At 47.9% G+C, this 24,577-nt stretch overlaps 3 protein-coding genes and 1 non-coding gene across 12 annotated transcripts; 3 read left to right on the top strand and 1 right to left on the bottom strand.

Annotated features, from left to right (window-relative positions):
- The first annotated feature begins 252 nt into the window (after window positions 1-252).
- On the top strand, window positions 253-13,584 carry LOC139018413 (charged multivesicular body protein 4a). 5 transcript variants are annotated; one of them, XM_070427034.1, is made up of 8 exons: window positions 253-359; window positions 475-535; window positions 605-715; window positions 4,322-4,471; window positions 4,558-4,735; window positions 5,174-5,288; window positions 5,444-5,579; window positions 5,996-13,584. In XM_070427034.1, exons 3-8 carry the CDS (start codon window positions 607-609, stop codon window positions 6,052-6,054), a joined length of 747 nt encoding a protein of 248 aa, XP_070283135.1. In that variant the 5' UTR covers window positions 253-359; window positions 475-535; window positions 605-606; the 3' UTR covers window positions 6,055-13,584. The 5 variants fall into 5 exon arrangements, with proteins under 5 accessions (XP_070283135.1, XP_070283145.1, XP_070283139.1 ...); XM_070427029.1 differs by lacking the exon at window positions 475-535 and having other exon boundaries at window positions 301-359; XM_070427044.1 differs by lacking the exons at window positions 4,322-4,471; window positions 4,558-4,735; window positions 5,174-5,288; window positions 5,444-5,579; window positions 5,996-13,584 and adding exons at window positions 1,046-1,153; window positions 1,259-1,344; window positions 1,432-1,631.
- LOC139001356 (small Cajal body-specific RNA 8) lies at window positions 3,526-3,655 on the top strand. The gene has a single exon (XR_011469955.1). It is a non-coding gene; the product is annotated as a small Cajal body-specific RNA 8 (non-coding RNA).
- Window positions 7,305-18,029, bottom strand: TSSK4 (testis specific serine kinase 4). 4 transcript variants are annotated; one of them, XM_070427046.1, is made up of 5 exons: window positions 17,473-18,029; window positions 17,199-17,382; window positions 8,839-9,053; window positions 8,076-8,439; window positions 7,305-7,649 (listed from the first exon to the last, which is right to left on the bottom strand). In XM_070427046.1, exons 3-5 carry the CDS (start codon window positions 9,048-9,050, stop codon window positions 7,467-7,469), a joined length of 759 nt encoding a protein of 252 aa, XP_070283147.1. In that variant the 5' UTR covers window positions 9,051-9,053; window positions 17,199-17,382; window positions 17,473-18,029; the 3' UTR covers window positions 7,305-7,466. The 4 variants fall into 4 exon arrangements, with proteins under 4 accessions (XP_070283147.1, XP_070283149.1, XP_070283155.1 ...); XM_070427048.1 differs by having other exon boundaries at window positions 17,199-18,029; XM_070427054.1 differs by lacking the exons at window positions 17,199-17,382; window positions 17,473-18,029 and adding an exon at window positions 9,373-9,667 and having other exon boundaries at window positions 8,076-8,469.
- A 327-nt stretch (window positions 18,030-18,356) lies between these two features.
- Window positions 18,357-24,521, top strand: TM9SF1 (transmembrane 9 superfamily member 1). 2 transcript variants are annotated; one of them, XM_070426992.1, is made up of 6 exons: window positions 18,357-18,441; window positions 18,778-19,139; window positions 20,154-20,775; window positions 21,057-21,242; window positions 22,820-23,093; window positions 23,877-24,521. In XM_070426992.1, the coding sequence occupies exons 2-6, from the start codon at window positions 18,795-18,797 to the stop codon at window positions 24,268-24,270; spliced, it is 1,821 nt and encodes a 606-aa protein (XP_070283093.1). In that variant the 5' UTR covers window positions 18,357-18,441; window positions 18,778-18,794; the 3' UTR covers window positions 24,271-24,521. The 2 variants fall into 2 exon arrangements, with proteins under 2 accessions (XP_070283093.1, XP_070283096.1); XM_070426995.1 differs by having other exon boundaries at window positions 18,360-18,478.
- The last annotated feature ends 56 nt before the right edge of the window (window positions 24,522-24,577 follow it).

The raw sequence follows: 24,577 nt of genomic DNA, 5'->3' as shown, positions 1-24,577 counted from the left end.
GGTTGAGTGAGGAGTGACACAGCTATGATGGACCACTTGTCTTAGTTGGTAAGGTGAAATGAGGAACCGGTGCCAGAAAAAGGTCTGCCTTTCCCTGGCGTCTCTAGTAGAACCTCGGGGGACTGGGTGAAGCAGAGAAGTAAGGGAAGGAGAAACAGACCGCTGTGGTCCAGCGTGCGGTCGGTTGGCACTTGCTGCAGTCCTTCCCGCCCTCCACCATCAGATGGCACTCTTGCACGGCCTTCGGGTGACCGCTGCCGGAGGGTATCTGTGGCCCCAGAGAAGGCCCCGCCTCCTTGCACGCAGCCCGTGGGCGCCGGTGATGGCGCCGCTCCCTAAGCTCGCTGTCTTCGATCTGGGTGAGGGACCCTGCTGCGGAGAGTTTCGTAGGGCGCTCTCCTTTTCCAAACCCCAGTTCCAGTTCTCGAGTCCCTGCCCCCTCCAGGCTGAACCCCCCCTTTCTTCCCCGCGCAGATTACACGCTCTGGCCATTCTGGGTGGACACGCACGTAGACCCCCCATTCCACAAGAGCAGGTGAGGGCGGGCTGGGGAGGGCGGGCCGGAGGGTCGCGCCGGAGCTGAGTGCGTTCTCGCCTTCTCCAGTGATGGAACTGTTCGAGATAGGCAAGGCAGGACCATCCGACTGTACCCAGAGGTGCCCGAGGTCCTGGACCGATTTCGAGGCCTTGGGGTATCCATGGCAGCCGCTTCACGGTAAGAACAACTGAAAAAAGCCTCAATCTAATGTTGACAGATGCATGCGTGAGACTTCTTGCGTAAACCCTTGGTTACAAAAATGTAGGCGGCGGAAAATTTGCAGGTATTGTACATTTTTAAAATTATGACTTCCCTGTGCCTTTTATTTATTCAACGTTGGCTTAGCGCCATCTATGTCAGGAAGGATTGGAAGTAGAATAAGGACCTACAAAGCCTGTCCATCCATCCTGGGGAAATAGCAAGTTGATTTCCCCCTGGTGATACATAACTTCACTTGCAGCTCGGGCCCTCCACTCTCCTGATCGCATCTACTACACCTTTTTGCAGGACAGGTGAAATAGAAGGGGCCAACCAGCTACTGGAGCTCTTTGACCTTGCCAGATACTTTGTTCAAAGGGAAGTCTATCCAGGCAGCAAGGTCACACACTTTGAGAGGTATGAGGGAGATGAGGGGAGAAGCAGGGGGAGAGAAGAGCAGAGAGACTGGAAGAACTAAGAAGCCAGCTTGGATACTCCCCTGCCCTGCCCTGCCTTGCACAGGCTGCAGCAGAAGACTGGAGTTCCTTTCTCCCAGATGATCTTCTTTGATGATGAGAAGCGGAATATTGTAGACGTCAGCAAACTGGGTACTGAGTGGTGAGAATAATCATTTGGGAAAGGGGGAAGAAAGGGTTCCTAGGAGAAACGAGGTGTAAAATATCTTTTCTTTCTAGGTGTTACCTGCATTCATGTTCAGAATGGAATGAGTCTTCAAGTCCTAACTCAAGGACTAGAGACATTTGCAAAGGCCCACGCTGGACCCTGAGGTCCAGTCCTGCGGTTGAGCCTCATTTGAGGCATAAAACTCAAGGAAACCAGGAAGGCATTTTCAGGTGCATGTGTAAATTATAAAGTGTATTTGTGTGACAAGAAATCTTATCACAGTGTGGAGTTGTTTTTCTCGCGTGTGGACCAGGGTTGGCTACCCAGAGTGTGAGGGTTAGACTGCATCAGGTTCTGCCTTACAGCCTTGTGGCAAACCCAGGATTCTGTCCCTTTGTACTGGCCCATCCCCTCTCCCTCTCCTGAGCTGTCCAGGGCATGAAGAGCCAAGTTTTCCACTGTCTCCTGCACATTTCCTTCCAGGAAACAGTTTTTTTTTTGGGGGGGGGGGGGGGGCAGCCTTTTTATACTTCAAAGTGAAGTGGCTGCTTTATTTTTTTTATTTGTGTGTGTGGATTTATTTTTTATTTTTAAAATTTTAGTTTCGATTACAGTTTACATTTAATATTATTTTGTTTTGGTTTCATGTGTACAGCTTAGTGGTTAGACAATTACATACTTTACAAAGTGATCCCCCCAATATTTCAAGTACCCACCTGACACCATACATACTTATAATATTATTGACTATATTCCCTTTATTCCCTTTGCTGCACTTTATATCATGATTATTTTGTAACTACTAATTTGTACTTTTTAAAAACTCTTTATTGTTTAAAGTATTACATAAGTCTTTTTCCTCCATTGATCTCTCCCAGGCGGCTCTCCCCCCCCCCCCCCCCCCCACCCTTCCAGCACATGCCCTCACCCCCACCCCTGTCTGTGTCCATTGGTTAAGCTCATATGCATGCATACAAGTCCTGTGGTTGATCTCTTACCCCTCCCCTCGCCCCCCAGCCCTCATAGGTTGGACAGTCTGTTTGAAGCGGCTGCTTTGAACAGAGCTTGCGGGTTTGGGGCTGGTGGCTCGCATCACGTGACAGCAGTGGCTTCCTTGGCGCCGGGTGATGTCGCAGCGGAGCCCCAAGAAGGGATTGGCCGAGGCGGGTCTCAGAGCTGGGATGCAGGCTCCCAGGAACAAGGCGGAAGTGTGCAGGGCGCCGTGGGGCAGAGGCAGGACGGGCAGGGGCCATGAGTGGTCTCGGCCGACTCTTCGGGAGGGGGTGAGCACGGGCCACAGGGGAAGGGGAGGGGGTGGGGGAGACGGGCGGGTAAAAAAGCCAGGGGACAGGCTTTCCCGAAAATCCTGGTGATGGCCCCGCAAGGCCGCCAGTGCAGGAGGCCCTGCCTTGTCAGAGCGCCAGGCGCCGCCTGCCCGCCTCCCGCCACCTCGGAAGGAAGAGCGCTAGGTCCGGGAAGGCCGGGGCGGAGGACGGCGGCAGTGCCGGCTCCCACGGTTTTGGTTCCGACGGCCAGTTTCCAGTCCTTTCCAAAACTGGTGCTCTCCTGGTGCTGGGCAAGAGGGAAGCTGCGGTGACGAAGAAAGGGGCCTTCTCAAAGCTCCTCTCTGATGGGGAAGACGAGCAAAACTGGCATTTACAGTAGAGTGTGCACTACATGGTGATGTTCGTGGAGCCGGGGCAGCATAGAAGCAGCGGTGTCCGGGCCCAGCCGGCTAGAAGCACGTCGGTGGGGAACTGGGCGGCCCCAGGAAGAGCGAACTGCGTGTGTGCGCAGAACAGAGGCTGGGAAGAGGACATTTAGCTGGAAGAGTAGTTCCATGAATATGTGCGCCGAAGGGGAAGAGAAAGCAGGAGGAAGTGTAGTGGGAGAGGACCTTGTGTGTCTCGTTTTTAAAGCTTTGGATTTTATCCTGTGGGCGGTAGAGAGTATGGAAGGACTTTAAGCAGGCAAGGGCCATCAGATTTGTGGGCGGAGGGAAAGAACTGAGAAGTGCAGAAGATGAAAGGAAAAATTGAGATCAGGTTTTAATTTTTTTTTCTCTAGCCCCCTGTACTTCATTCCATTTAAACCTGTGGTGTCAGGACCTTGGGTATCTCCTAGGATAGCAAATGGAACAGTGATTATAAAAAGTGACAATTCTTTGGGAGGCTGATACACAGATTGGGCTAAGTACTGCTCTAATTGTCACCATACCTCCCTAGAATAAACTGCCTTTTGATGACCGGGACGAATTGAGTGAAATCGTAACGGACAGATACGGGGCAGACAGTTTTAAAAAAAGTGACAATTCTGGTGGGGGATGTGATAATGGGAAGTTATGCATATGTGGATGCAAGGGGCAAATGGAAAATATCTGTACCTTCCACTCAATTTTGCTGTGACCCTAAAACTGTTCTAAGAAATAAAGTCTATAAAGTTTTTTTAAAAGCTGGAAATGACTTGAAAAGGCAGCTTGGACAGCAAAAGAATACTGGCTTTGGAAGTCATACTGCCACATTTCAATTATTGCTCAATCTCTTACTAGTTGTGATTTCAGACAAAAAAATGTTTAGTATCTTTGTGCCTGTTTTCACATTTGTAAAGTGAAGATAGTCCGTTGTAGAGCAGTGGTTGTCAACCTTCTGGCCCTTTAAATACAGTTCCCCATGTTGTGACCCAACCATAAAATTATTTTCGTTGCTACTTCATTACTGTAATGTTGCTACTGTTATGAATCATAATGTAAATATCTGATATGCAGGATGGTCTTAGGCGAACCCTGTGAAAGGGTCGTTCGACCACCAAAGGGGTCGCGACCCACAGGTTGAGAACCGCTGTTGTAGAGTCATTTTGGGATTAAAATAACACAGTCAAGTGCCTAGCACATACCGTGCACTCCATGATTGGTGGTTAATTTTTTCCCTTCACACAATATGGGCCTTCTCTATTGGACTCCAGGGAAGAAGGAGAAGGGACCAAGCCCTGAAGAGGCGATACAGAAACTGAAGGAAACGGAGAAGATACTGATCAAGAAACAGGAGTTTCTGGAACAGAAGATTCAACAGGAGCTCCAAACAGCCAAGAAGCATGGGACCAAAAATAAGAGAGGTGACAGGGGAAAGGTGCCAATAGGGAGGACCCAGGTGGGAAGCAGGGGCTTCTGACTCTGATGTTCAAGGTGTGGCCTGGGTCAGCTGCCCTACAGGCTTTGCGGAGGAAGAAAAGATTGGAACAGCAGCTAGCACAAACCGATGGGACATTGTCCACCCTGGAGTTTCAGCGTGAAGCCATTGAGAATGCCACCACCAATGCAGAAGTGCTTCGCACCATGGAGCTTGCTGCCCATGGCATGAAGAAAGCCTACCAGGACATGTGGGTATGGGGGGAGGGGACCCAAGCGCAGGAGAGTAGCTTGGTATTAGGCTTTGGATCTTAAAAGCTCTCCGAATGTGAATCTACAGTATAGACACCTATGATGGCTAGACCTCTGTCAGCCTCCTTTTCTTCTTGCAAGAATATCTCTTTTCTGGCTAGAGCTTTCTAGCAAGGAAAAATGATTTTCCTAATTTTCTAAAGGTTCTTCAGAAAAGGGAGTGTAATCTGTTCCCAGCCCCACCCCCATTCCCATGTGGATTCTTGCCATTTTTCAGTTTGCCATTGTAACTTGCCTAGTTACAGTTCTCCAGGGATCTCTTATACCTGCTAGCCATGGATTTGTCAGCGAGGCCACAGACAAAGGGCTTCATTCATGTGAGATCAGAAAGTCAGGGGGCAGTTGCCTGATTTCTGGGCTATGTATCTTCTTCTCAGGGACATTGACAAGGTGGATGAACTGATGGCTGACATCACAGAACAACAGGAGGTGGCCCAGCAGATTTCTGATGCCATTTCTCGGCCTGTGGGCTTTGCAGATGATGTGGATGAGGTGATTGGGAGTGAGGGGTCAGGAAGTTTTGGAAGAAGCATGGAACCATCCAAAAAACAATGTCCAAGAGAATCGGGGGGCAAGTTTAGAGGGGAACATGATGTGTTTTTAGAAGCAAAAGTTTCCTTTCTTAGTCTTAAATCTTGTCTATCTAGGATGAACTGTTGGAGGAACTAGAGGAGCTGGAACAAGAGGAATTGGCTCGGGAGTTGTTACATGTGGGCGACAAGGATGAAGAACCCCCAGTCAAACTGCCCAGTATACCGTCTACACATCTGCCTGCAGGGCCAGGTACCCAGGGCTGTTGTGATGTCTCAAGGACTTGAGAGGGTGGGATAGATATGGAGAGAGAGTTCCTCATCTATCCTGCCTTAAAGGAACCGGGCAGAAAGGGCTGCTGCTAAAGTTGCACAGGTTGTTGTAGGGGCACCTGGCTAAAGGGGAATGGGGACCGAAATCCAATCTGTGCTCCACTCAGCAAACTGTGTACCCAGGTTTAGGGCTGCAGATGCTGTGCAAAACAGGCACCTTTTAAAAATTTGCACAAAGATACAGGATTAGCAGCAGCCCAGCAAGCAGAAGTACCAAACCTTTAGGTTCTTTTCTGGGGAGAGAGAATTCAGCAGGTTCTGAGTGCTGTAGCAAGGGGTGATTGGAAGGTGCTGAGGCTTTAACATGTCTTTCTCTGGATATCCTTGTTCCCAAAGCTCCCAAAGCGGATGAAGATGAGGAAGCACTAAAGCAGTTGGCTGAGTGGGTATCCTGAAGAGTCTGGGCTTAGCTTCCTGATGCTGCCTTCGTTGATCTCTTTTCCTTAAGTGCCAAGTGCTGAGCTAAAGGAACATAGCCTTTTTGGGGGGCCCTGCTGAGGGTGGTGGTATAGCCCTGCCTGAGAAAGGGTCTGTTGCCCTCCAACCCCTGGCTTGGATCAACTCTGAAGAAGGTTCTTGGTGCGGGAGGAGCCCCTGGGCTCCCTTCTCTCTGATAGCAGTTACAGTGCCCTTGTCTTCAATAAAATTGGGCAGATGGAATCCTAGTGCTTATACTGCCTTGTCTACAGACCTGAAACTTGGAGCTGTTTCAGGCAATGAATACTAAAAGGAGTAATGAAGGGGCATTGTAACATAGAATAAATGTTTCCAATACCTTACCTCCTAGGTTCCTCTTGCAAGTTGGTTTGTCCTAGAGTTGCTAGAGCTGTGGCTGAGGAAACTGCCACCTATTGCTTATCTTAGAACTGGAGCTTTCTCTGCATCTTCCCTCATCATTTTCCCCAGTCAGCATCTGACAAGACAGCCCCATGATTTACCACTTTTTTTTTTTTTTTTTTGCAAAGCCCATTATTAATGATAAGGAAGGAGAATACAAGGATAAAGGGGCAAGTAGCTTTCCTTTATCCAGAACCCACCGTTAGTAGACTTGGTTTGAACTGTCACTTTTCTGTCCAGGAGCAATAGTGTATGTGGCTATGATTCACTAGGGTTGTTTCAATAGTGAATTTAGAGGAGTGACAAAGAACAAGATACTTCTTATATCCTGATAACCATTACTTTTCTTTTTAAAAAAAATACTGCTTTCAGAGAGGGAGGGAGAGGGAGAGAGTGAAAGAAATATCAATGATGAAAGAGAATCATTGATCAGCTGCCCCCTACTGGGGATTGAGCCTGCAACCTGGGCATGTGCCCTGACCTGTAATCGGACTGTGACCTCCAACCACTGAGCACCACTGGCCAGGCTTGATAACACAATGCTGTCCCTTTAGACTATAGACAGAGGTAGAGCCATGACCAAATAGAGCAACCAGGGCCTCTACCCTATGACTTGACCATTTAAAGTGCAAAGAAATGTAAAATAGTGAACATGTACTTAGCCAGAATAATGAACTTCTCTAAAGCATGTTTTCATCTGAGCACACCCTCCCCCATGAGCCAAATTATAAGCTACACTGTGAATGACAATGTGGACTTAACAGCTATCAAAATTACTAGTCACAGGCTCTGAGCAGAAATCCACCTCTTACCCTCAGCAGTGTTCCCTGCTAAGGTTCCCTAAGGAAAGAATATCTTTGACCCCAACTAATGAAACTAAATCAGAATTAGATTTATTTTTGGTATAAAAGATTTTTAGCCCCAAACCCTTCCTGCTTTGCTCCTCTCTCAATCCCTGCCTCAGCCACTTTCAGATATTGATTTCCGTGGATGCGCGACGAGTTGCCGCGCTGAGCGGCTGCCACATGGCCTCAAGCAGCCTGATCTCATGGGTGGGTGGCTCAGGCTGGAACTTGAGCACCCATGGGTCCTTGATGATGTCCAGGATGGTGGCACGCTTGGTGGGTTGACGTAACGTCTGGAAGACCAGGTTCTAGGCAGAGGAGAGAGGGGTCTTGGCTGAGCCTCCCAATGTGCCACACAGGCATGAACAGGGGACCTAAGAAAGAAGCAGGATAGCCCATCACACCACTCTGATGGAAGGGGCTGTGGCCCTGATTTTATCCTGAAGAACCAGGCCTTTAACTCCCTGGAGGGGAAGAGAAGGATGGATTCATTGGAGGGGATCCCTTGCATAATCCTCTTCTGGCCTAAAAAGATAGGTGAATCCTGCTCACCACTCTCATCTAAGGTGCGGAACCCAGTGGTTGGCCCTATAAGTCCTTCCCACTATTCTAGGGCAGGGCCTAGAGCAAGATGGCTCTGGTAGGGAAGAGCCTTCTCTAGCGTTGGAAGGCCTAGGTTGGGTTCCCTCCCTGTGGGTCCCTTGAGTCCTCAGTACGATTGGGGGAGCCAGCACCTTGCACTCCTGGGAGATGGACAAGTTAGATGGAAAAGTGACCTCCTTCTGAGTCTCTTTCAGCAGCTTCTTGAGATTGGTGTCATCAAAGGGCAGGCGGGCAACCAGCAGAGTGTAGAGGATGACACCCATGCTCCAGGTGTCAGACAGGAAAGGGTTGTAGGGTAAGCCTAACAAGATCTCTGGGCAGGCATAAGCAAAGCTGCCACAGTAGGTCTGGCTGAGGTGGGCAAAACAGTTCCTTTGGTGTAAAGAAGGGCTATTACGCACAGAATGGCTAGAAGGTACCATCTTGGCGAAGCCAAAGTCTGATATCTTCACATTCTCCCGCTTGTCCAGCAATAAGTTCTCCAACTTTAAGTCCCTACAAGGAGCAGAAAAGCTGGGGGTCAGGGAGAGGACTTAGTATTAGACTCAGAACGGAAGGGCCAGGGGTCAGAGGCTAGAGATGAGGAAAGGCATAGTGCGAGAGAGATGCCATTGTGAGAAAACAAAGTAGAGGGGAAGGAAAGCCATGGAGTTGTGAGCAGAGCCCAAAGAGGTAAGAGGATGGTATATGAGGACCCTGGGAGCTCACCATTTCATAAAGTGCTCTATCCACAGTGGGTACTTAATAAATGTTCTTGACCAGCTGATTAAAAAATATGGATGAATGGGCCTAGATACTGAGAAGGGAGGCCAAAGGAGGAAAAAACAGGGCAGAAATGTGCATAAAACCCCCTTGAGGGCCCAAAGGCCCCAGTCCAGGTGGCAGCACACTCACCGGTGCACGATGCCCTTGCTGTGCAGGTAGGCGATGCCCAGGGACATCTGGGAGAACCACTTGCCCGCAAGGGGCTCAGAGCAGGCCCCGTAGCGCTGGACCCATTCAAGGACATCGCCGCCCTGAGCCAACTCCAGAATTATGTACACTCGGGACGTGGTCTCGATGGCCTGGTAGAAGTTGATGAGGTTCTTGTGCCGCAGGACCTTCATTACCTGGCCCCAGAAGAGGGACCCATCAAGCCTGGGAAGGGAGAACCTTGGCTGTGCTCCCAGCCCCCTGCTCTCTCAGTGCTACTTTCATAGAACTTTGCAACAGGAACAAAAGAGGGTTTGGAGGCCTGTGGGCAAACCCTGTGCTTTGCATGTCCCCTTTTTGAGGGGCTGAAGGTGAATGAATGAGTGAGTGGAAAGAGATTGAATTTACATCAGTTCTGGTTTGGGGGTTTCTGGCCCCATCCCCTCCTAGCCATACCTCTTCTGAGAAGCCTTAAGCAGCTTGGTACCAGTTCCCTCTTCCTGTACCCTCTCTAACCTGTATCTCACGAGGCAGGAACTTGACAAGATAGTCCTCAGAGGCCTTCTTCTTTGAAATGATCTTGACAGCCACCATGACCTTCTGCTTTGTGTAGTAAGCTTCATACACTGTCCCATAGGAGCCATTGCCAATGGACTTGCCCACTTCATAACCGTACTCCTCCATGACAGAGCGGTAGGCTGAAGTGGGCGGTGCTGTCTCCTGGGTGTCTCCCTTCCCCATTTGCTGGGCTTGCTGAGAGCAGGGAGCTTTGCTACTAAAGAGCCTCCTGTCTGCTCAGAAAACCAACACCTTGAGCCACTGAGGGCTAGGGTACCAAAGTGAAGTTAGTCTCCAAATGCTTGCCTGTGTAGTCACACAAATCTGGGATGCTGGGTTCAGCTCTCCACTGGGAACAGGGAGGGGGGAAAAAGGAGAATTCTTTGTCTCCACTAGCTGTTGTTACTCATTCTCCTCTTGATTACGGAATTCCCCAAGGTCCCATGTTCCGCACACATCACAATTCACCTATTCACCACTGGCCACAAGACTTGAGAATGAAGTGGTTTGGAACATATTCATTCCTGGAGCACCTTCACAATCTGGTGAGACTCCTCCATAGATATGGTCACTTCAACCACTCATGTTTATTTATTTTTTTTTATAATATATATTTTATTGATTTTGTACAGAGATGAAGGGAGAGGGATAGAGAGTTAGAAACATCGATGAGAGAGAAACATCGATGAGAGAGAAACATCGATCAGCTGCCTCCTACACGCTCCCTACTGGGTATGTGCCCGCAACCAAGGTACATGCCCTTGACCGGAATCGAACCTGGGACCCTTGAGTCCTCAGGCCAATGCTCTGTCCACTGAGCCAAACCGGCTAGGGCCAACCACTCATGTTTATTGAGCACCTACTATGTGCCAGGCAGTGTGCTGAGTACTGGGATAAAATAAGCAACAAGGCTAGTAGACCCTGTGCTCCCAGATTTTATATTCAGCGTAAAAAACACGTGTGAGAATTTTTTTAAAAATTGATTTCAGAGAGGAAAGGAGAGATAGAAGTATCAATGAGAATCATTGATTGGCTGTCTACTGCACGCCCCCTACTGGGGGGCGAGGGATCGAGCCCATAACCCAGGCATGTGCCCTTGGCAGGAATTGAACCTGGGACCGTTTAGTCAACAGGCCAATGCTCTATCCATTGAGCCAAACTGGTGCTAGGGCAATGAGTGTGAGAATATTAAAGAGAATTGCAAGGTATTGTAGAAGCAATTCTAAAGAATCTAATTTTAAAATTCATGTGGGGAACTGATATAGGGTTAAGCCTCGGACTGACCTGTGAGCAAAGTCATAAACAATTCCCAGCTTAGAGAGCACAGTCCTCTTAGCATAATTAGGCTTGACCTTGTATAAAGCTCCCTAGATCTTACTCGGGAAGTTAATGGGCTGAGGGAAGTGCAACAAGAACAAAAACAAGTGAAACTTACAACAGTGTAACTTACTGTGTAACTATGGAAACCACTACCTTGTTTACCGCTCACTATAAAATAAAGGCTCAGCTTGCCTTGGGATCCTCTCTCTGTGGCCTCAGCCAGGCACAGGGAAGATCCACGGAGACTGAGGAAAGCTAGAGAGTTCTGAAAGCTGTCTCTGTGTAAAACATCCTTCGCCGACTCCGTCCACACCTTTGGGAACCCCTGGACCCGCTGGGGCTGGACCCCAGCATTTGGCGCCGAACAGGATTCCCCTAGGTAAGCCCCCCCGCACTCGGGACGGATAGGACTCCACCGTAGGGTGCTGCAGACCCCCCTATAGAGGATACGTAGGGTAAGAAGGTGGATAGTACAGAACTTAGACTGAGAAGATGGGCCATACTGAGTCTAAAGAAAGAAGACTCTGTATCGATCTTTTAACACATATGTTCGCTACCAGAGGAGTTAAGGTTTGTTCCAGTCAAACAGAGCGTTTTTTACAAGAAGTCTGTTTATGGTTTCCTGAGGAAGAAACTGTTAATTTAGAAACTTGGACTAATGTAGGAGAGCAATTAAAGAATTATTACAGATACCAAAGATCTGAGGAGATCCCAAAAGATATCCTTTCCCTCTGGAATTTAATTCGTGACACCTTGGCACCAGAGGAAGAAACGGTTGAACTTTCTCAAAATATAAATAGTCCCTCAGCTCCACCTACAGAAGACACATCATTATTGTCTCCAGTTCAATCTAAGAGCAATTTAACTATGCCTACTGATCAGAAGGAGAATAAATATCATAAACATGACCCTTGGTCCTTTCCAGTCAGTAGAGAGGAGAAAAGCCCTCCCATTCAAAACAGGCTCCCTAAATTAGAAAGGAAGCCTAAACCAGGCCCTCCGGCTCCTATGAGCTCCATGTCTAAATTTCAAAGGGCGATAAGAGAAGCAGAAGCTAATGGAGATCTTGAATTCTCACTCTGCTTCCCAGTTGCATATGAGAATGAGTTTGGTGAGGACGAAAACCCCACCTGGGAGCCTATAGCTTACAAAATACTTAAAGAATTAAAATTGGCCTGCTCTGAATATGGACCTCTAGCTCCTTACACACTAACCTTGGTAGAAGCCCTAGCCAGTAAATGGATGACTCCTTATGATTGGTCACAGGTTTGTAAAGCCTGTCTCTCAGGAGGCGATTACTTATTATGGAAAACTGAATATGATGATCTTGCTAAGAGAGCTGTAGCCACTAGCAGAAATTCCAGTGGAGGAGTAACCCTAGACATGATATTAGGAGAAGGTGATTTTATCACGGCTCAGGAGCAAATGTATATGCCCAAAGAGGCACTTATTAAAGTAAACAGTTGTGCAGTAAACGCCTGGAAATCCCTACCTTGTACAGTAGGAAAAACAACCACCCTTACAGAGGTTAAACAGAAGGTCGAGGAACCGTATCCGGATTTCCTTTCTCGCCTCATTCAGGCAGTCAAGAGAGTAATCACTAATGAAGAGGCAGCCGATATCCTAATCAAACAACTGGCTTTTGAAAATGCTAATAATACCTGTCAGGCTTTATTAAGGCCCAGCTCAGATCGGGAACAGAAAGAGACTTGGTCCAGCTGAGATCAGTACCTAGATAAGAGACCTGGCTGACAGCAGCTGCCCTCTCACTGCAACAGGACTTGTTTCCCATTTCTACCTTGGACCACAGGGAAAGGGGCAGCTGAAAGAAAGGGCTGGAGCAGGATGCTGCCTTCTTCCCTTTCTTCTTCCTCTTTTTTCTAAACACTTCATGCCTTGTAGTTCTTTTGCTTTCTCTTCTTTTTCTCTACTACCCTCCATCTCCGCCTCCTCCTCCTCCTCCCCAGTATCATCCATATCAGCTGACTTAGAGGGCACATCTGACTCCTCCCCGGACACTGACACCACCATCAAACGTGGCTCTGATGGACCCTTTGATCCAGCCGTACAACACACTGACACTTCGGGAAGCCCGTCGCCAGCAACGACACCCGCTAGCCAGATCAACAAGGACAACCAAACCACCGACTTCGGGTCAACTGAAGAAGTTAACAACTGAGGCCCAGCAGATGGTAGAAAAGCAAGAAGTGGAAGCTATTCTCTCAGCCAAGTCAGAGGACTCTGAGTAAATTGGCAAAAGAGACTTATTTGGTATAAAAATGTTACTGTGGTTTGATTTTTCACTTATTGCTGTTTTGCATTGCCATTGTTTTAGTATTCTTACTAGTTTCAAAAATGTTATGTTCAAATTTTAAAATGTTTTAGGTTTTGCATTGGCATTGTTTTGTTATTGTTTTAATAGCCAGAGTTTTGTTCTTGATGCTTAAGTTTGATGCTTAGATTTTACCGTTAATATGGTAGCTTAAAAAATAAAAGAAGGGTGAGATGTGGGGAACTGATATAGGGTTAAGCCTCGGACTGACCTGTGAGCAAAGTCATAAACAATTCCCAGCTTAGAGAGCACAGTCCTCTTAGCATAATTAGGCTTGACCTTGTATAAAGCTCCCTAGATCTTACTCGGGAAGCTAATGGGCTGAGGGAAGTGCAACAAGAACAAAAACAAGTGAAACTTACAACAGTGTAACTTACTGTGTAACTATGGAAACCACTACCTTGTTTACCGCTCACTATAAAATAAAGGCTCAGCTTGCCTTGGGATCCTCTCTCTGTGGCCTCAGCCAGGCACAGGGAAGATCCACGGAGACTGAGGAAAGCTAGAGAGTTCTGAAAGCTGTCTCTGTGTAAAACATCCTTCGCCGACTCCGTCCACACCTTTGGGAACCCCTGGACCCGCTGGGGCTGGACCCCAGCAAATTCATACATTTTTCTGTTTGGGGCTTAAAACAACTTTGTTTTATTGCTTTATTTGCAAACTGAGCTAGACTTAATTGGTCTCATCTCAGCTGGGATGGTTTGTTTCTGCTTCATATGGTCTCATTATCCAGCAGACAAGCCTGAGTTCCCTCACACAGTGGCACTGAATTTCAAGAGAAAAAAAAATCACAAGTCACATGACCAATTAAGGCTAGGCTCTAAACCAGGGGTGGGCAAACTTTTTGACTCGAGGGCCACAATGGGTTCTTAACTGGACCAGAGGGCCGGAACAAAAGCATGGATGGAGTGTTTGTGTGAACTAATATAAATTCAAAGTAAACATCATTACATAAAAGGGTACGGTCTTTTTTTTTTTTAGTTTTATTCATTTCAAACTGGCCGTAGTTTGCCCACGGCTGCTCTAAAATCACAAAGCATCACTTCAACATCTTTATAAGAGTAAAGACAATGACAAGGTTACAAGGATCACTCAGATTGAAGGTGTGGAGAAGTAGACTCCACCTCTTAACCTTAAAATGCATTATCTGGCTTTCCATGACCCTAAACTCTACTTCATCCTAAAGTCCAAAGCATAAACCTGATTTAATTCCATTCAAAACAATTTCTTAAAATATATTTTTATTGATTTCAGAGAGAAAGGGAGAGAGACATCAATAATGAAAATCATCAATCAGCTGCCTCCTGCACAACCCCCTCTGGGGATCGAGCCCATAACCCCAGCATGTGACCTGATCCAGAATCAAACCAGGGACCTCTACGTTCCTAGGTTGATGCTCAACTGCTGAGCCACACCAGCTAGGCCCATTTAAAACAATTTAATATGTTCCCATTCTCCTTAGAATCAAGTACAAATTCTTTTTTAAAAAATTTATTTATTTGCCGAAACCGGTTTGGCTCAGTGGATAGAGCGTCGGCCTGCGGACTGAAAGGTCCCAGGTTCGATTCCGGTCAAGGGCATGTACCTGGGTTGTGGGCACATCCCCAGTGGGAGATGTGCAGGAGGCAGCTGGTCGATGTTTCTCTCTCATCGATGTTTCTAACTCTCTCTCTCTCTCTCCCTTCCTCTCTGTAAAAAAAATCAATAAAAAATATATTTAAAAAAAAAATTATTTATTCTTATTTATTTTTTATATAACAATATATTTTATTTTATTGCTTAAAGTATTACAAAGAGTATTACATGTCGTCCCCCCCCCCACCCCCCTTGACCTTTTAAAATTTATTTTTATTGATTTCAGAGGAAGGGAGAGAAGGGATAGAAACATCAATGATGAGAATCACTGATTGGCTGCCTCCTGCATGGCTCCCACTGGGGATCGAGCCCACAACCCAGGCATGTGCCCTTGACCGGAATCGAATCCAGGACCCTTCAGTCCACAGGCCAACGCTCTATCCATTGAGCCAAACCAGTTAGGGCTTGCCTGTGTTTTTAATTTTATTTTTTAAAAATTGATTTCAGCCCTAGCTGGTTTGGCTCAGTAGATAAAGTATCAGCCTGCGGACTGAAGGGTCCTGGGTTCAATGCCCAGTGGGGGCCATGCAGGAGGCAGCTGATCAATGATTCTTTCTCATCACTGATGTTTTTAATCTCTCTCCCCCTCTCCCTTCCTCGCTGAAATCAATTAAAAATATATTAAAGACAAACAAAACACAGATAAGAATGTGGCTGAAATGATGGAATGCAGAATCTAAGGTGCATGGGTTGGAAAACAAGATAGAAAAAAGCCAAAGGGGTAGTGGGAGGGGTTCTAGGTCTCAGTGAAATGGAAGAACAAATTTGGTGGGAATGCCAGGACAAGAGGTTGTGATCATAAAGGGGTTGTCTGGATTTGAGATTTGGGGGGAAGGAAAGGGGACATGCAGAGGAAAAACTAAGGGAAGAATCAGATGTCTTTTATCTTCCATCCTCCAAAATAAAACAAAAACTTCAACAACAGATTATGCCATAGGCTATTGGTAAATCCCCATTTATTGACAACCTGACCTACATATCCTTACTCTGTCAAGAGAGCATTGTCCAGGGCACTGTGGTAAGGAGGCAGGGGTGGAGGGGAGTTACCCACTTCATTTGAAGAACGTGTATTAAGCTACCTACTATATACAAAAGCACTGCTAGGTCCAGAGGATAGCGAAATGGATAAACTTCTGTAAGGAGTTAGCAATTAACAAGGGAGACACACATAAGAAATAACAGTACAGATAAAGTGCTACAAACAATGCTTGGAAGGAGATGAAAGGGAAGGCTTTATAGAGAAGATGGCGCTTACACTGTTCAAAGCCTCCAGGCAGGTAAGGAATGGTAGATTGGGCAGTTTAGGCAGAAGGAACCACATGAGGCTTGCAGGCTTGAGAGAACATGACATTTAGAATTTCAATATGAGCCCTGGCCAGATAGCAGTTGGTTAGAGCATCATCCCAAAACGCCAGCGTTGCCAGTTCTATCTCAGATGAGGACACATAGAAGAAGAAACCAATAAATGCATAAATAAGTGGAACAACAAATTGATGCTTCTCTTCCTTCATCTCTCTAAAATTAATTTTAAAAAAGAAAAAAGAATTTTAACTTGAATACAGGATAGGATTACAGAAGGGGAATGTACCTAAAAAAACAATTACGGTCCAGGTCTGAGTGACCTTACATGCCAAGCTTTTTTCTTTTTTCTTTTTTTTTAATAAATTTTTATTTATTTCAGAGAGGAAGGGTGAGGGAGAGAGAGATAGAAACATCAATGATGAGAATCATTGATTGGCTGCCTCCTGCATGCGCCCCCTACTGGGGATTGAGCCAGCAACCTCGGCCTGTGCCCTGACTGGGAACCATGACCTCCTGGCTCATAGGTCAATGCTCAACCACTGAGCAATGCCAGCCAGGCCATGCCAAGCTTTTTTGACTTTTCCTTATATACTCGTGATCAAATTTTGATGTGTACCAAAATGAGAGCTTATTAAAAAATAGTGATGCCCACTCCCCCACGATCCTGATTTGGTGGTACCCAGATATCTATGTTTTTAATAAGCTGCTGTCATGGTAATTTAGGTGAGAGGGTGGGCCTGAATCAAGACAGGCAGGGAGAGCAAGTATTTGGAAGATATTCATGAAATAAGCAGAAGGGACTTGGTGGCATTGATCTGGGGGTGGGGAGGGGGATGGTAATTGAGAAAGAGGCCCAGGTTTCTGGCTTTAGAGACCGAAGGTTGTCGCTTAAAAACTATTCCAAAGCCACTTAAGCTACTTAAAAAAACAAGTACAAAAAACATTTTTACTTATTTCAGAGAGAAAGGGAGGGAGACAGAAACATCAATGATGAGAGAGAATCATTGATCGGCCGCCGACTGGGGATCGAGCCACAGACCCAGCATGTGCCCTTGAACTGAATCGAACCCGGGACCCTTCAGTCCGCAGGCCGAAGCTCTATACACCGAGCCAAACAGGCTAGGCCTTAAGCTACTTTTCTAATTACAAGAATCATTTTCTAAAAAACTCAACCCCCTACTTCCTGGAACCTCACCTCCTTAGGAAGGAGGGCTGGGTCAGAGGGGGCAGATGTAGGCGAATGAAGGACTTTTCAGGCCAGAAGCCACTTGTGACTTGCAGCTTCCTCACATGCTGCTCCCAGGTGGCCAAAGGAAGGTCTCTGCCCCTGGCCCCGATCTCCGGGGAAACGCCCCTACAGGTAGACACCCTTGAATAGTCTGCAACACAAAATTAAGAGCAGTCCAAATACATATACACAGATAAGAACAAAAACAGGAAAGAGACGAACGCATGGCAAGGTTCTTTACCTGCAATTAACAATAGCCCTGTCGGACTGCCCAACTCACAGGGGACGGGCAGACACCCTCTCTGCGCCCCCACACCGGCCCCCGCGCAGGCCTGCCTATCGTCAGACATGAACGGTCGTTGCACGGCCACGGAGGCCTCCACTGCAGCCTCGGGAAGACAGGCCGTTCAGGACGGAGGGGCGCGGGGGGGGGGGGGGGGCGCCGGGAGGTGAGAGCCAGGCTCGAGCACCCTGTGTGGGCTGTGCCCACAGCCTCCCCAGGCCCGGGCTGGGGGCCGTGGACCGCTCAGGTCTAGGCCGCAGCAGTCGGTGGCGAAGGCCGTTGGTGCAGCCGGCAAACGCTTCGGGGCGCCCACTAGGTGTGGGCACGGCCGCCGCCCGGGTTCCACGTCCTGGACAGTGACTGGGCGCGCACGCAGGAACTGCTCTCAAGGCCTCCGCCCCAAACCTTCCCGGGGACAGGAGGGCGGCCCGGCGACGACTCTTTTCCCGAAAAGGCGCCTTGATCTTGATAGCCAGGCCCCGTCCGCAGCCCCGTTCAGGAACCGTCAGCGGGGTTAGTCCCCTTTAACGTCTGGGAAGACGCTTCCAGCCGGGCTGAGGGCCCCGCGGGTGAGAGCGGAAGTGGTAAGACTGACGTGTCTTGGGCTGCTCTCCCGATCGCCAGGAGGGCCCCCGGCCCGGGGAGAGGCAGGCTGAGCCTTGAGCGGTCGCCAGAGCTGGGCCGGGCCTGCCGCTTCACAAAACTCCTGAGCGAGCACTTCACTGAGCGGAGTGAGGGGTCTCACGTGGTGTGACCGCAGTCGCTACGATCAGGCACAGCGGCGGCCAACCCCATGGAGGTCGGTCCCCAGGTCCTCAGCAGGCCGCCGCTAGCGCGCAGCTCTGGGGCAGACCCCAGCGGGAGCCCAAGGGCAGCTACGGAGCCGCTGAGGCTTCTGGCGCCGCCTCGGCCAGCCCTTCCCGCGCGGTGAGGACCCCGGGACTGCGGCGGGAAGGTGCTGGAGGTGCGAGGCCGCGTGGCGTTGTCATGGCAACGGGCTGGGGCGCGCGGGGAGGGGGTGGGGGAGGGGGAGCCGGGAGCAGGTGGGCTGCGGGAAGCGGGGGAAGCCCGGGTTGAGGACAGAGAGCAGAGGTGCAGCCCAGTCTTTGGGATAGAAGCATGGTGTGGTGTAGGGGATCCGGAGATGGCTTTCTGAGAGAAGGTCGGATGCGCCAGTGGGAGGAATTGCAATCATTGAGCTCTTGACTTGGGGCGTCATGAGTTGATTGCTGGTTTCCATAACCTCAGCACTCTCCCAAACAGGTTCCACTGCCTTAAGGATGACAGTCCTAGGGCCCCCTAGAAGTTGGAGCTGCCAATGGTTGCCACTCCTGACGCTGCTGCTGAGCACAAGCCATGAGCCGGGGGTGGCAGGTGTGACACACTACAAAGCCGGCGACCCTGTCATTCTGTATGTCAACAAAGTGGGACCCTACCATAACCCTCAGGAGACTTACCACTACTATCAGCTTCCAGTCTGCTGCCCCGAGAAGATACGGCACAAAAGCCTTAGCCTGGGTGAAGTGCTGGATGGTGACCGAATGGCCGAGTCTTTGTATGAGATTCGCTTTCGAGAGAATGTGGAAAAGAGAATTCTGTGCCACATGCAGCTCAATTCTGCACAGGTCAGTCTCTCTGCATTGGCTAGAACTTAGCCCTCCCTCCCAGGGACTAATAACAGTGCATCACATTTATGGTTTTCAAAGCATCTTTATGGAAAGATCTGACTTGATTTTAACTACAGCCCCATGTGACAGGCAGGGCAGGTGGTATTATTTACATTCAGTTGATGAAGAAACATACTTTGCGCAGAGGTGACTTTTTCAAGACTACATGGACAGGGAATTGCAGAGCTGATATTAGAGTCCCGGGCTCCTGACTCAAGCTTCTCTCTGGTAGTAAGCTCCCAACTATCACTGCTATACAGTTATTTCCGTCCATACTCACCTTTCAGCCCTTCCATAATTGGCTCCTTTACACTCTATTTAAACTTCGCTGTTGTGCTTTTTTCTTTCTTTTTGTTAATCCTCACTCGGTATTTTTTTCCATTGCTTTTCAGAAAGGAGGGAAGGAAGGAGAGAGAAACATTGATGTAAGAGAGACACACCGACCGTTTGCCTCCTTCACAAGTCCTGATGGGGGGCGGGGAGTGAACCACAACCCAGGAATGTGTCCTGAACCGGGAATCGAACCCGTGCGTAGGGGGTGATGCTCTAACCATTTAGCAACACCAGCCAGGGCTGTCATACTATTTTCTTTAGCAAATCTTATATTTGGACACTTTTCCTTAATCTACTCTAGACCTTCTTACACCTTGCCTCTCTCGTTTTTCTAGGCCTTAACCCTGTCAAGTCATACTTGCTTTTGGAGAATCACAACATTATAGGGTCTAACCCAGTGGATCAAGACAGGGGGCAATTTTGTCTCCCAAGGGACATTTGGCACTGCCTGGAGATATTTTTGATTGTCATTATCAAGGGATGATACTCTAGTGAGAAGAAGCCAGGGATGATGTATCTTACACCATCCAACAACAAAGAATTATTCAGCCCCAAATGTCAACAGTGCCAAAGTTGAAAAACCCTTCTCTAACCCTGTGCTAGGGAGGCCTTGTCTGATTCCTGACTTGCTTTTTGTAGGTGGAACAGCTGCGCCAGGCCATCGAGGAATTGTACTATTTTGAATTTGTGGTGGACGACTTGCCACTCCGTGGCTTTGTGGGCTACATGGAGGAGAGTGGCTTCCTGCCTCATAGCCACAAGATAGGACTCTGGACCCATTTGGATTTTCACCTGGAATTCCATGGAGATCGAATTATATTTGCCAATGTCTCAGTGCGGGACGTCAAGCCCCACAGTTTAGATGGGTTACGACCTGATGAGTTCCTGGGCCTCACCCACACGTACAGTGTGCGCTGGTCTGAGACTTCAGTGGAGCGCCGGAGTGACAGGCGCCGTGGTGATGATGGTGGTTTCTTCCCCCGAACACTGGAAATCCATTGGTTATCCATCATTAATTCCATGGTGCTTGTGTTTTTACTGGTGGGTTTTGTGGCTGTCATTCTCATGCGTGTGCTTCGGAATGACCTGGCTCGGTACAACTTGGATGAGGAGACAACCTCCGCAGGTTCTGGTGATGACTTTGACCAAGGTGACAATGGCTGGAAAATCATCCATACAGATGTCTTCCGTTTCCCTCCATACCGTGGTCTCCTCTGCGCTGTGCTGGGTGTGGGTGCCCAGTTCCTGGCCCTTGGCACTGGTGAGGTGATAAAAATTAACCAGGGATATTTCTAAAGGATTAAATCCAAGTAGGTGGTTTGTTCAGAAAGAATCTGCAGATCTAAGGTGAGGGGCAGACTAAGGGTGGGATGGCTCTAGCAAGGATGTGTATGTTCTAACTGTGGGTTTTCTGGACAACAGAACTGGGAGATAGTGTTTTGCTGGAGGCCTTGGGTCTGGGAGAAGGGGGCTGATTCCCCTGAAATTGCCAGAAGAGGGATAGGTGAGCCCTAACACGGATTTTCCACTACCACCCTGCAGGCATTATTGTCATGGCGCTGCTCGGCATGTTCAATGTGCACCATCATGGGGCCATTAACTCAGCAGCCATCTTGTTGTATGCCTTGACCTGCTGCATCTCTGGCTATGTGTCCAGTCACTTCTACCGGCAGATCGGAGGCGAGCGTTGGGTGTGGAACATCATTCTTACCACCAGTCTCTTCTCTGGTGAGAATTGCCCTTTCCCTGTTGGGCCAACTTAGGAACTTAGAATACATCATGGAACCTGGGATAGAGTCAGAGGCTCCAAGGGAATGAAAATAGGAAGACAAAAAAACACACAAAACAATAAGAAAACCATTCAAAAGACAAGAATGCATTTATTTTGCATGGTTAAAAATATGAAGCCCTTAAAATGTCCTAGGCAGTGTGGTAAGTACTCAACATGCTTTCATCTCATTTAATCCTCACAATAACTCTATGAAGTAGTTAATATTGCCCCCATTTTTTATTTCAGACAGATTAAGTAGCTTGTCTGAGATTACACTCCTAAAAAGTAGTGAACCAGCCCTAGCCGGTTTGGCTTAGTGGATAAAACGTTGGGCTGTGGACTCAAGGATCCCAGGTTGGATTTGGTCAGGGGCACATGTCTCAGCTGCAGGCTCAATCCCGGCCCTGGTTGAGGCACATGCGGGAGGCAGCCGATCGATGTTTCTGTCTCTTCCTCTCCCTTCCACTCTCTCTAAAAAAAAAAAATCAATGGAAGTATATCTCTGGTGAGGATTAATGAAAAAAAAGTAGTGAACCAGCCCTAGTCGGTTTGGCTCAGTGGGTAGCGCGTCAATCTGTGGACTGAAGGGTCCTGCATTCGATTCTGGTCAAGGACACATGCCTGGGTTGCAGCTCAATCCCAATAGGGGGCATGTAGGAGGCAGCCAATCAATAATTCTCTCTCATCATCGATTTTTCTATCTTTCTCCCTTTCTCTTCCTCTCTGAAATCAATAAATATATATATTTTTTAAAAAGTAGTGAACCAGGTTTCAGACCCAAGCATTCCAACTCTAGAGCCTGTAATCTCAACTATTACTGTGAGATAACACCTTGAATTTATTTTTTGATACTCGCATTTTTTTTTAGTTTTATTTTATTATTATTTTTTTTGTTAATCCTCACTTAAGGATATTTTTTCATTGATTTTTCAGAGTGGAGGGGGAGAGGTAGAGAGAAACATCAATGTGAGAGACACACATTGATTGGTTGCCTCCCACATGGGGATCGAGGCTGTAACTGAGGTACATGCCCTTGACCAGAATCAAACCCAGGACCCTTCAGTCCACGGGCCGACACTCTATCCACTGAGCCAAACTGGCTAGGGTTTAATTTTCTTATTTTTGAGGTGGGCTACTGCACTGTAGCCTTCAAGCTGGAGTATCCTTTCAAAGGCAGTAGTAATTTGCATTCTAAAACTTTCATGTTCCTAATGCTAAAGGTCTGATTTATATTCCATCACATTTATAGTTGAACCAGGGCTTTCTGAAGGAAAGGAATGTTTCATGTTGGGAATCATTGATGCCACAGCAGGACAGGCCCTTGGGGGGCAGGTGGACTTGTGTCACTCTTAGGTCATTATGTAAAGCTGCCTTGATCCTTAATGATAATGGATGGGAGAGAAGGGGTGTTGGTAAGATAAGGAACAAGGAATGGAACAGGAAAGGGTGGCATCTGCCTGGGAGCAGTCTGAGTGGGTGCCCCAGGGATGTAGCTCCTAATGCTGACCCTCTCTCTGGGGGCCCATCCTTGCAGTGCCTTTCTTCCTGACCTGGAGTGTGGTGAACTCAGTACATTGGGCCAATGGTTCGACCCAGGCTTTGCCAGTCACCACCATCCTGCTGCTTCTGACGGTTTGGCTGCTGGTGGGCTTTCCCCTCACTGTCATTGGCGGTATCTTCGGGAAGAACAATGCTAACCCCTTTGATGCACCTTGTCGCACCAAGAACATCGCCCGGGAAATCCCTCCTCAGCCCTGGTACAAGTCTACTCTCATCCACATGACTGTTGGAGGCTTCCTGCCTTTCAGGTATCCTCCCTTTATCCTGTGGCCATGACTTTCAGGTTTCTGACCCCAACTTTTCCTTTCCCCACTCACCCTATGCCCTAACCCAGTGGTCGGCAAACTCATTAGTCAACAGAGCCAAATATCAACAGTACAACGATTGAAATTTCTTTCGAGAGCCAAATTTTTTAAACTTAAACTATATAGGTAGGTACATTGTTATTAACTTAATTAGGGTACTCCTAAGGCTTAGGAAGAGCCACACTGAAGGAGCCAAAGAGCCGCATGTGGCTCGAGAGCCACAGTTTGCCAACCCAATGTCAGTGGTAATCTCTGGTTCAGCTGTACCATTAAGAGATCACTTAAGGGCTCCTCCTTTCTCCAAGCAGGACTGAGTTTGAATCAGTACAAATATGAGGTGTCTCACTTGTAAAGCTCTCCAGAGAAATTGCTCCTTTTACCATCTTCCTGATATCTGACTTTAGTGTTTGCAAATGCTATGTGAGTTAAAGCCCATTTGATTACTCATTGGATTTGTTGAGTACCTCTTAGTGGTGGGCAGATAATACAATGGAAAATAAAACAGTCAAGATCCCTGCTCTCTATCAAAAATGTTCTTAAAATGAAAGCAGCTAATCATACGTAAAAGAACCCCCAACAAACCATGAACTCCAGAGCAAAGTAGATTGGACCCACTTGCCACAAGTGACCCAGTAACATGGAGGGGAAATGGCTAGCTTTTGGCCTGGCCACTGTGCTGCCAGTGCACAGCCCTTTAATGCAGTGTCTTGTCTCTTCTCTTCACAGTGCCATCTCTGTGGAGCTGTACTACATCTTTGCCACAGTATGGGGTCGGGAGCAGTACACTTTGTATGGCATCCTCTTCTTTGTCTTTGCCATCCTGCTGAGTGTGGGGGCTTGCATCTCCATTGCGCTCACCTACTTCCAGTTGTCAGGGGAGGATTACCGCTGGTGGTGGCGATCTGTACTGAGCGTTGGCTCCACTGGGCTCTTCATCTTCCTCTACTCAGTCTTCTACTATGCCAGGCGCTCCAACATGTCGGGGCCGGTACAGACAGTGGAATTCTTTGGCTACTCCTTACTCACTGGTTACATCTTCTTCCTCATGCTGGGCACCATCTCCTTTTTTTCTTCCCTAAAGTTCATCCGTTATATCTATGTTAACCTCAAAATGGACTAGTTTTTGGTGGCAAAACTGCTCTTCTCTCCCTTTCTTCACGTTTCGTTTATTTCTTACCAACATCTCTCCTGATTGACTGAATTGTGTGATGGCATTGTTGCCTTTCCCTTTGCCCTTCCCCCGGGAAGTTCCGGAAATTATAAATCTCTATTATATAAGAAGTATATATTTGAACTTTTTAAGTTGCCTTTCATTTTGGTCCTGATTTTTCTTTTTACAATTATCAAAATAAAATTTATTAAGAAAAAGGATCCTGTAGTTGGAGGGTTTGGTCTGGATATAGGAACTCGAGCCCTGCCTGGCTTTA

This window comes from Myotis yumanensis, unplaced genomic scaffold, assembly GCF_028538775.1.
Source record: "Myotis yumanensis isolate MYYU_CA2020_CCGP unplaced genomic scaffold, mMyoYum1.0.hap1 SCAF_1, whole genome shotgun sequence".
Lineage (NCBI taxonomy): Eukaryota > Metazoa > Chordata > Mammalia > Chiroptera > Vespertilionidae > Myotis > Myotis yumanensis.
The sequence above is the reverse complement of the archived record's forward strand: the minus strand, read 5'-3'. Positions and strand labels throughout refer to the sequence as shown.